Source organism: Peromyscus eremicus, chromosome 16_21 (assembly GCF_949786415.1).
Source record: "Peromyscus eremicus chromosome 16_21, PerEre_H2_v1, whole genome shotgun sequence".
In the NCBI taxonomy this organism is placed as follows: domain Eukaryota; kingdom Metazoa; phylum Chordata; class Mammalia; order Rodentia; family Cricetidae; genus Peromyscus; species Peromyscus eremicus.
Genome location: NC_081432.1, coordinates 3,234,130 through 3,245,004, shown reverse-complemented (window position 1 = coordinate 3,245,004; position 10,875 = coordinate 3,234,130). Strand labels below are relative to the sequence as shown.

General features: G+C 50.3%; 1 protein-coding gene across 1 annotated transcript; it reads right to left on the bottom strand.

The window, feature by feature from the left end:
- Window positions 1-5,569: 5,569 nt before the first annotated feature.
- LOC131926813 (H-2 class I histocompatibility antigen, L-D alpha chain-like) lies at window positions 5,570-9,685 on the bottom strand. The gene is made up of 7 exons (XM_059282443.1): window positions 9,136-9,685; window positions 8,649-8,924; window positions 6,775-7,050; window positions 6,536-6,652; window positions 6,326-6,358; window positions 6,130-6,177; window positions 5,570-5,991 (listed from the first exon to the last, which is right to left on the bottom strand). The coding sequence occupies exons 1-7, from the start codon at window positions 9,677-9,679 to the stop codon at window positions 5,987-5,989; spliced, it is 1,299 nt and encodes a 432-aa protein (XP_059138426.1). The 5' UTR covers window positions 9,680-9,685; the 3' UTR covers window positions 5,570-5,986.
- Window positions 9,686-10,875: the final 1,190 nt, after the last annotated feature.

The window sequence follows — 10,875 nt, the reverse complement described above, 5'->3', positions numbered from 1 at the left end:
GGGATCCAACAACTTCACCAAGGCCTTGGTCTTCCTCCGGGAGACGACGTTCCGATCCTCAAGAGGTGGTTTCATCCACGTTGGGCGCCAGTTTGCCCCGCCTGCAGGGCTTCAACGGGTTCTCGACCACCCTAAGGACGGAATGATAGGGACAGGAGATACAAGGAAACACACCAAGTCTGGATTCTGATCAAGGTGCAACTTTACTTTTCTCCAAGAGGGTTTATATAGTTTCTGCAGGGTAGGGGGAGCAAGAAGCTGTCATCTGCATAAGGTGGGGCAAGCTAAGGATATTTGCATAGGATGTTTACAGGGTGAAAGGGTCAAGGGCTCTGCCTCAATGTCCTGTTGCTAGGCAACCTGACTGTAAGATGATCTAGTTCCCTGTCTTATGGGGGTCTGTATTTTTCCACTAGCTAGAGATTCTATCCTTGTCCCTGACAACTGTGGGCCAGGCAGGAGAACTCTAGCTACAGGAAAAAGACATTCTAAGAAAATATACCCAAGAAGTAAGCTGGGATAGCTACTCTAATACTTAACAAAATAGACTTCATCCAAAATTAATCAAAAAAGTTGAGGAATATTAATATTCACCAAATTCACTTAATATTCACCAAAGGAAAAATCCACAAAGATGATGTTTCAATACTTAACATCTATGCCCTGAACACAAGGGCACCCACGTTTGTAAAAGAAACATTACTAAAACATAAACCATATATCGACCCTCACACATTAATAGTGGGAGACTTCACTGTGACCCCACTCTGACCAATGGACAGGTCAACCAGATAAACACTAAACAGAGAAGTACTGGAGCTAACAGACATTAAACCAAATGGACCTAGCAGATATCTACACTCTATTCAAACACAAAAGAATATACCTTCTTCTCAGAATATACCTCATGGAACATTCTCCAAAATTGATCACATATTCTGACACAAAGAAAGTCTCAACAGATACAAGAAAATAGAAATAACCACCTGCACCCTTCAGACCACCACTGGTTAAAGCTGGATTTCAACAACAACAGAAAGTCTACAAATTCATAGAAACTGAACAGCTCTCTACTGAATGACTGCTGGGTTAAGACAGAAAGATATAAAGAAATGAAATTAAAGACTTCCTAGAACTTAATGAAAGTGAATGCAAACATACTCAAACTAATGGGACACAATGGAAGGAGTGCTAACACGAAAGTTCATGGCACTAAGTGCCTACATAGAATAATTGGAGAGCTCTCGTACTAACAACTTAACAGCGCACATGAGAGCTCTAGAACAAAAAGAAGCAAGCACACCCAAGAGGAGTAGCTGGCAAGAAATAATCAAACTGAGGGCTGATATCTATAAAATAGAAACAAAGAGAACAATACAAAGAATCAATCAAAGAGTTGGTTCTTTGAGAAAGTTAACAAGATAGACAAATCCTTATACAAGCTAACTATAAGACTGAAAGAAAATATCTAAATTAGCAAAATCAGAAATGAAAAGGGGGACATAACAACAGACACTGAGGAAATCTAAAGAATCATTAGGTCATACTTTAAAAACCTGTACTCTACAAAACTGAAAAATCTAAAAGAAATGCACAATTTTCTTGATAGATACTACTTGCCAAAGTTAAATCAAGATCAGATAAGCAATTTAAATAGACCTATAATCCCTAAGGAAATAGAAGCAGTCATTAAAAGTCTCCCAACAAAAAAGTCCAGGGCCAAACATTTTTACCCAGAATTCTACCAGATTTTCGAAGAAGAATTATTATCTCCAAGACTCCTCAAATTATTCCACAAAATAGAAACTGAAGGAACATTGCAAAAATTATTTTATGAGGCCACATTCACCCAGGTACTCAAACCACACAAAGATACAACAAAGGAAATGAATTACAAACTGATTTCCCTTATGAACATAGATACAAAAATACTCAACAAAATACTTGCAAATAAACATACTGAAAGAAAAAAATCCCACATGATCATCTCTTCAGATGCTGAAAACAGCTTTTGAAAAAATCCAACACTCCTTCTTGATAAAAGTTTTGGAGAGATCAGGGATACAAGGGACATACCTAAACATAATCAAGGCAATTCACAGCAAATCTACAGCCAACATGAAATTAAATGGAGAGAAAGCAATTCCACTAAAATCAGGAACAAAACAGGGCTGTTTACTCTCTCCATATTTGTTCAATATTGGTTTGGAACTTCTTTTTTTTTTTTTTTTTTTTTTTTTTTTTTTTTTTTTTTGGTTTTTCGAGACAAGGTTTCTCTGTGTAGCTTTGCGCCTTTCCTGGAACTCACTTGGTAGCCCAGGCTGGCCTCGAACTCACAGAGATCCGCCTGGCTCTGCCTCCCGAGTGCTGGGATTAAAGGCGTGCGCCACCACCGCCCGGCTGGTTTGGAACTTCTAACGAGAGAAATCAGACAACTGAAGGAGATCAGGAGGCTATAAATAGGAAAGGAAGAAGCCAAAGACTGATTCTATAGGATCTTTAAAACTTTGCTCAGATGTTACCCTCTGAATGACACCACACTGAACATGTATCTTTTTTTCTTTTTTCGAGACAGGGTTTCTCTGTGTAGCTTTTCGCCTTTTCCTAGAACTCACTTTGTAGACCAGGCTGGCCTCCAACTCACAGAGATCCGCCTGCCTCTGCCTCCCCAGTGCTGGGATTAAAGGCATGCACCACCACCGCCTGGCCTGAACACCTATTTAAACAGCGTCCTTAGGGCAGGGTGGATGGCTGAGATGCAGAGAGCACCTTCTGCTCCTGCCCAGAAACAAGTTCAGTTCCCAGCCTCCACACCTAGGGGATCTGACACCCTCTTCTGACCTCCAGGAGCCACTCTGATGGATTCCATGAGAAATGTCCCCATAGTGTTGGGTAGTTGAACTTTGTTCCCAAGTTGGTGGTGCTATTTGGGTAGATGGTGGTTTAAGAAATGTGGCCTTGCTGCAGGAAGTATGTTACTGGGGGAGGGCTGTAAGAGCCAAACAATCAGCCAGGCGGTCGTGGCGCATGCCTTTAATCCCAGCACTCGGGAGGCAGAGGCAGGCAGATCTCTGTGAGTTTGAGGCCAGCCTGGGCTACAAAGCAAGTTCCAGGAAAGGCGCAAAGCTACACAGAAAAACCCTGTCTCGAAAAACCAAACCAAACCAAACCAAACAAAAAAAGAATCAAACAATCTGCTTCCATATTGCTTTCTCTGATTCCTGTTTACAACTGAAGCTATGAGCTCTCAGCTTCCTGCTCCCCCACCATGCCTGCAGCTCTGCCCTGCTTGCCTGCCGTGATGCACTCTTATCCACTGGAGCTGTAGCCCAAAGAAACCCTTCCAAATGTTGCTTTGATCATGTGTTTTATCACAGCAACAGAACAGTAATTAACACAAACGCATAATTAAAAAATAATTTTGAGATGGTGTCACTATGTAGACCAGGCTAGACTTGAACTCACAGATATCCACCTGCCTCTACTTTGAAAGGGCTAGAAATAAAGCATGTATGTGCCAGCATGCCACACTAACAAATATTAATACATTTTTAAAAAACAATAACTCTTTGCTCTGTTCCCCTCCCCTGCACTCTGGACACCTTCCCTTCTGCCCTCCACCTCCCGACACAACCTGTCCTTGTTTATTCCCTTACACTGTATCACAGGCATCTTCCCACCACAGCGCTTGCTCCAGGAGACCAGCAACATTGTATCACTTCCCAGTGTGTCTTAGAAACAGGACTTCATCTCACATCTGCAACAGACACTGTGGGCTGATCACAAGGGACACTCCTGTGTCCTCTGCTTGAGCGGATTTTCATCACCCCAGATGGACACAGTGACAGCTGACCAAGGAAAACATCCATCCAGGGTCAGCTCTCTGAACCCTGAGCTCACTGGTCACTCACAGGAGCCTGGGTGAGTCAGGGGATAACCACTGAGCTGCCCACCCCAGTGTGCATGTCACTCACACAGCTGCATCACTGCAGTCCCCTGCACAGTTCCCAGCAGCTCCACTCAACAGTCTCCTCCCCCTCAGGAACTGCAGGGGGTTTAACCCTGAGAGGGAAGTGCTACATTGTGTCAGCTCCGTGAACCTGTAGCTTCTTGTGTTTCCTGAGCCTCATCAGCTCCTGCTGGCTGCATCAGAGATGTTTCAGTCTAGAGGAGAATTCACACACTCACCTCCCTCTTCTACAGAAGCTCCCTTGATTAACACAACCTCAGGCCACATGCTGGTGTGTGGAGTGCAGCACCACACTGAGGTCAGGGTCACCTGAGCTTTCCCTCAGCAAAGCCCTCCCTCCCTCTCCACCTGCCTTTCTGTCTTTGATCCATGACCCTATTTATTTTTTTATTCATTCATCAAACATTTATTGGTTCTGAATGTCTGCTGGGTCCCAGGCACTGGAAGTCACCATCCCTCACAAGACAAAGATGGCAGCATCATGACAGAGATTGTCACCTTCTTGGTCTTCAAACAGCTCAGCTAAACTCCTGGAGCTCCAATTGGAGGTCACAAAGCTAGAAGAGAAAACTGTAGGGGCCGGAACTAGAGCAGGGGTGAAGTAATTTCCATCTCTGGTGTTCCAACAATCTAGTTTATAAAAGGTTCATTAATTTTATGTTTGAGTGTTTTTCTTGGCTGTATGTGTTTGTACCATGTGACTATCTGGTGTCCACAGGGGCAGTGGAAGCCATGGAACAGGAGTTATGGATTGTGTGAGTCACGTTGCAGGTGCTGGGATCTGAACCCAGGTCCTCTGCAAGAGCAGCAAGTGCTCTCCACCCCTCAGCCAATTCTTCAGTCCTTGGGATCATATCTTTTAAATAAACTTAAATCTAAAGTAGACTCAGCCTGTAAATCCTTGTGCCTCAATTGGAGGCAGCACCAGGATTCCCAGAGCCAGGGAGGGAGAGGGGACCTTGGGCAGAACACAGATCCAACAGGTCAGATCTGAGATGAGACCCTGTGGATCCCTCCTCTCTGCCCATCCTACATCCCGGGTTAGATTCTGAAAGATGGGAAAGGAGAAAACCTCCAGGGAGGGTCCTGGAAGGAGGCAGAAGCTCAGGAGACTGAAGTTCATCCCCTCAGTCCACAGTCTCCTGAGTCAGGGACCTAGTTGGGCCTTGGGAGACAAGGATGGACAGACACATCTTAATGTTGTCACTCAGGGACCCCAAGGGACAATGAGACAGGCACCACTCACAGGGACAAGAACAGGCCTAGTCCTCCATACAAACTAAAAAGACAAGAAATAAGCAGAGAAGACGGGGTGAAGAGCCATGGCCAGGTCAGAGCCCAGGCTGACCTGTCACAGCAGCCCTGGCTGCTCACAATCCTGGGGACAGGACAAGGCTCTGTCATCCCAGTGTCCCTGTGATCACAGACTCTCAGCATGTGGTTCAAGTGATGAAGAGAACAGAGCCAGGTGAGAGAGCTGAGGAGTGACCATGTCACAGCCAACAATGGACTGAGCTCCACCTGGGCACAGTCCTGTTCACACTCAGCTCCCACAGCCTCATCTTGTCCACCAGATACACACAGTACAAAGAACACAGATTCTGGAAGGTTCTCCACACTGCCATTTATTTACTCCACAAGCTCTAAGTATTTCAATCATTTAATTTACCCGCCAATCAACCTGTCAGATCAAGGACGTGAACAACCAAGTTCACATTCAGATTCTTATTTTCAGTGGGGAGTCAGGGGCTGCAGCTCAGGGCAGCATGGAGGTGACAGGATGGAGATGTCCCCTCCTGTCTGCTGGACCAGGAAGGTTGGCTGTGGAAGGGAACAGGGCAGCAGGGACAGGGTCCTGGTGTGCAGGGGGGCTGGGCTCCCCAGTTCTTCACATTGAGCCCATAGGGTGACAGGGAACATCAGACACTGTTGCTGAGAGTGAACTGGGGGGCTCTGGACGTCACAGGAGAGACCTAAGCACATCATCTGTCACTCTGTCAGGCTGGGCAGCTGTCTTCACGCTACAAACAAGAGTCATGAACAATCACTGTGAAGACAACATCCCAACAACCCACCACTCACTCGGAGGTGATTCTGGGAGTCCCTGAACCCAATCATGTCCACTTTACCCCTCCCCAAATCAGTCCCCAGAGTGTCACCTTTACAGTCTGGGAGAGACACTTCAGAGCTCTGGGCACTGTCCCTGCCTAGGGTAAAATTATATATAGTCACAGGAAGGTGAAAACATGGCCTCTGGAAGATTTCACTGGAGGAGGTATTATGGGTTGGCAGAGCTCCCCAAAACTCCAGCTTCACCCCAAGGGCCTCAGGGACAATCCCGCTCCCCACACTTACCTGGAGCTGGAGCATAGTTCCCTCTCTTTCCACCTGTGAGAAGAAAAGCTGTGAGAGACCAGGGAAGACCCCGACCCTAGGAAGGTTCCAGAACTGACAGCAGACCCAGGTTAGAGACAGGAACAATGAGGGGTGTGGATGTTTCTCATTAATGAGGCAGAGCACACTTCTAAAAGGGGCTGAGAGAGAACCAGACCTGCCCTTTCCTACCTGTGTTTCTCCTCCTCTTCCTCACAACAGCCACCACAGCTCCAATGATGGCCACAGCTCCAAGGAGAGCCAGAACAGTAATGATTGCCGTGATGGGGACAGTGGACTGAGGAGGCTCTGGGAGGGAAGGACAGGAAGGGAAGTTGGGGGTCATGACCCCAGCTCTCAGCCCTGACCTCAGGGTCTGCAGAAGGCTCCAGCTTCCCCTGACCCCAGCTCTGTACCCACACCCTCCTTACCCCATCTCAGGGTGAGGGGCTCAGGCAGACCCTCATGGTGCACATGGCATGTGTATTTCTCTTCCTCCCCAGAAGGCACCACCACAGCTGCCCACGTCTGGAAGGTTCCATCCCCAGAAGGCCTTGTCTCCACCAGCTCCATATCCTGAATCAGATCCTCCCCATCCCTCTGCCAGGTCACGGAGATCTCAGCAGGGTAGAAGCCCAGGGCCCAGCACCTCAGGGTGCCTTCTCCTTTCAGTATGGGGTGATGGGTCACATGTGCCTTTGGGGGATCTGTGTGGAAGATTTAAGAAATCCCACAATTAACAAGGTAAGCAAATCTGCAAAGACAAATTAAACCAATGATGACACTAAACTGTGTTTGGACAATTCTGTCATCACACTAGTGACCTCAGGTAGAGCTGGTCCCCTCATCACAGAGCTGCACATTGTCCTGGGGGACTCAGTAGCTAAGAGGGAATCCACATGAGCCAGCGGGTCAGCATGGTCTTCCTCATGTGATGTTCTACAGCGTTAGTTAGGTAGTAAGAGAATGAAGGAATGGAAAATAATTAATTTATATATGTTACTAATTCATATCAAAATCAGGTACAAGGGCTCCATGAAGGGTGCCACCAACTCCTGCTGCCACCATTGAGGCACAACCACTGTGGCCATCTTGCTGACCAGCATAACTGTCTGTCCAAGTGAACAGCCATCACCAAGATGTGCAGCAGAAAGGTGGTGAACCTCTGACACTCAGCCAGAGAAAATGACTCCCCATGCCCCGCCTCTGGGGACAAGATACAAGGCATTGTCACCAGGACCCCTGGAAGTGTGCTGTGGAGCCCAGTACAGCACTCCCTGGGACACAGCGGTGCTCACAGGGGTGTGTGGATCGTCCCTGTCACTCCTGTCCTGGAGCTGCAGAAGACCCTGTCTCTGAGGAAGTTCAATTCCTAATCCACTGGGACAACACTGTGACTTGTTGGGGCCGAGGGAGAGCAGGAGGCACTGGATGTCAATATGGCAGAAAACAGTCTAAGCTCACAGGAACCTTTCTAGTTTAAAGGAAACACTGACTTGTCTAATTATCCAGATTAGCAGTTCCCCCTGGCTCCTGTGGAGACGGATACAGATGATAATAAAGGGGGAGACAGAGAAACAGTATCACCCCAGTGAGGAAGAAAAACTGACTAAAAGCAAAATAATGTCAGAGAGAGAGAGACAGACAGAGACAGAGAGAGAGAGACAGAGAGAGAGACAGAGAGAGAGAGAGACAGAGAAAGAGAGAGACAGAGAGAGAGAGAGAGAGAGAGAGAGAGAGAGAGAGAGAGAGAGAGAGACTTCCACAATTTAGTATTTGTCCAGGATAATCCATAAGTGCTCACGTGACCATTTTAGGAAGAGATAGAACTGATGTGTGAGGGATGCAAACCTCACCCACAGGAATCTGGGAGAACGTATCTTTGGAAAGTTCTAGAAACTGTGGAACCAGCCTAGGGTAGGGGCGTCCATATCTCCCATCAGGTAAAGGAGACTTCCGGTCCTGACGTGTAATGCTGACACACTCAGATGACAGGACTCAGTTTCCACAGACCCTGGTGTGGGCAGAGACCCCGGCCTGGGAGAGGCCATGGCTGACAGCGCCTGCAGACTGCAGGAGCCACTGTGGTGATGTCGGGATCTCCTCTCCTCCTCCTGAGACAGATTTGCAACTGTCCAGGGAGAAGGCTGAGCCTGGGGGTCAGTGCGGTCCCTGCCATGCTGGATCAGGAGACCCAGGGACACTGTCTGCCCTGAGACAGGGGCATGACCCAGCTGAGGGGTTTCTTCTTCCTCAGGATGAGCCCAGCCCGAGGCAGAGGGAGGAGCTGACTGCAGCCCTGCACCTGTGCGCTGCAGCGTGTCCTTCCCGATCTCCAGGTATCTGCGCAGCCACTCCACGCACTCGCCCTCCAGGTAGGCCCTGTGTCCCTCTGCCTCACCAGCCTGCTCCCACTTGCGCCGGGTGATCTGCGCCGCCGTGTCCGCCGCCGTCCACGTCGTCAGGTCGTCGTTCAGGGCGATGTAATCGCGGCCGTCGTAGGCGTACTGACTGTACCCGCGGAGGAGGCGCCCGTCCGACCCCACGTCACAGCCGTACATACTCTGGATGGTGTGAGAGCCTGCAGGACCCCGCGGTCAGCCCCGCCCACCCGCACCGCGGCCCCGCCCACCCGCGGTCAGCCCCGCCCACCCGCGGACTCCTCTAAACCGAAAGGGAAACCGGGTCCGGTCCCCGACTCTCCTCCCGAACCTCGGACCCGGGACCCGGGGCGACTCCGGCCCGGACGTAGGGACGTGGAGGGGTCGTGACCTCCGACCCGCGTCACTCACCGCCCTCGCTCTGGTTGTAGTAGCGGAGCGCGGTCCTCAGGCTCACTCGGTAGTTCTGCTCGGTGCCCTTGACTCTCCGTGTCTGCTCCTCCCAATACTCCGGCCCCTCCCGCTCCATCCACGGCGCCCGCGGCTCCACTCTCCGAGTCTCCGCGTCGCTGTCGAAGCGCACGAACTGCGTGTCGTCCACGTAGCCGACGATGATGAACTGGGGCTCCCCGAGGCCGGGCCGGGACACGATGGTGTCGAAATACCGCAGCGAGTGCGAGCCTGGGGGCGGCGCGCGGTGAGACCCCGACCCTCCTCCCGGACCCAGGGCGGGTGCGCGGGCCGGGAGGGGAGCAGGGCGCGGGGCTCGGGACGCGGTGGAGAAGGGCGGGAGGGTCTGGCCGGGCGACGCGGGGACGCGGCTTCCCCGGGGCCGCCCCCGCCCTCCCCGCAGAGTCGTTTCCCTCCCGACCCCGCACTCACCCGCGCGGGTCCGGGTCGGGGCCAGGGCGGCCGCCAGCAGCAGGAGCAGCGCGCACGGAGCCATCGCCCCCATCTCGGATCTGGGGCGTCTGAGTTCCGCGGGCTGCGTGGACTTTATAACCCGTGACCGCGGCGACGCTGATTGGTTCTCCGCGATCTCGACACCCAATGGGGGTGAGAAGAGGAAACGCGTCATCAGTGTCCGGGCAGAAGGACTCGACCCAGGTCAGGAGCTGGAGAAGTGAAACTGGGGACCTGGGGATCCCCAGCCCTGGGCTCCCACCCCAGACCTCACCGCCTGGGGACTGAGACTTTGCTGAACCCTGTGCTGCGGGACGGAGCGCTGTTTGTCATGGTGTCTCTGAGCCGCCTAAGGACAACTGCTCCTCAGGTTAGTCAGGATGAAATCTAAGAGCACGAAGTGTCCAGATAAATACACACAGCACTTTAAATGAATGTTCACGGAAACAGGTGCTGTCGGAGTCCTGGTGACGGTGTGGGGCTGCCGTGGACACCGTCATCGGGAGGTGACTGGAGTTTTCACAGCTCTGGTCAAGCACTTTTGACACACAGTGTTATATGTGACTCTCTCCGTGCTGGAGTCTCTACTCACCTCTGCTTTCACTTTCTACTTCTGTTATGTGTGGCTGGGATTTGAAGACACCAACTCAAAATCCACAGAGAGGAAAGATTTATAAATTTAATTTTTCTCCACACTACTGAACAGGGATGAAACCTAGAATCCCCAGTGTGTACCTCTGCCATGAAAATCACCTTCTGCCCAGTGTCCACCCTGCACAGGCCTGAGGAACTCAGGAGCCAACTCAGTTATCAGATCCGGTGTTCCACAGACCTGTGACATTCATCTCCCTCATTTCATCGGCTCATAAAGTGTGAGCGAAGGTCAGAGAGAGAATGAGAGGTCACAGGTTATGTAACTTCCACCACACCATCATTATTCTGCTTTATTATTAGTTACAGTTCCTCTCTTACTGTGATTTATTCACTGAAGCAACTGTACCATGGCAGTGTGTAGACACAGGGAACCGTGGCGTGTAGACCTGTAGAGTGTAAATCACTGCCCTGCTGTACTTGGTCTCCACCGGGGTCTCTTCCCAGTGGAGAAGGGGGTCTACTGTGCTGAGACAAAGACCAGGTCCACAGACATCTCAGGACTATGGAATAAAGATCCGTGTAAAACACAACCACCTGGAGCTACAGATGATCATCTGGGAAGAAACACTGGGAGTCTGAGTGTAAGCACCAGGC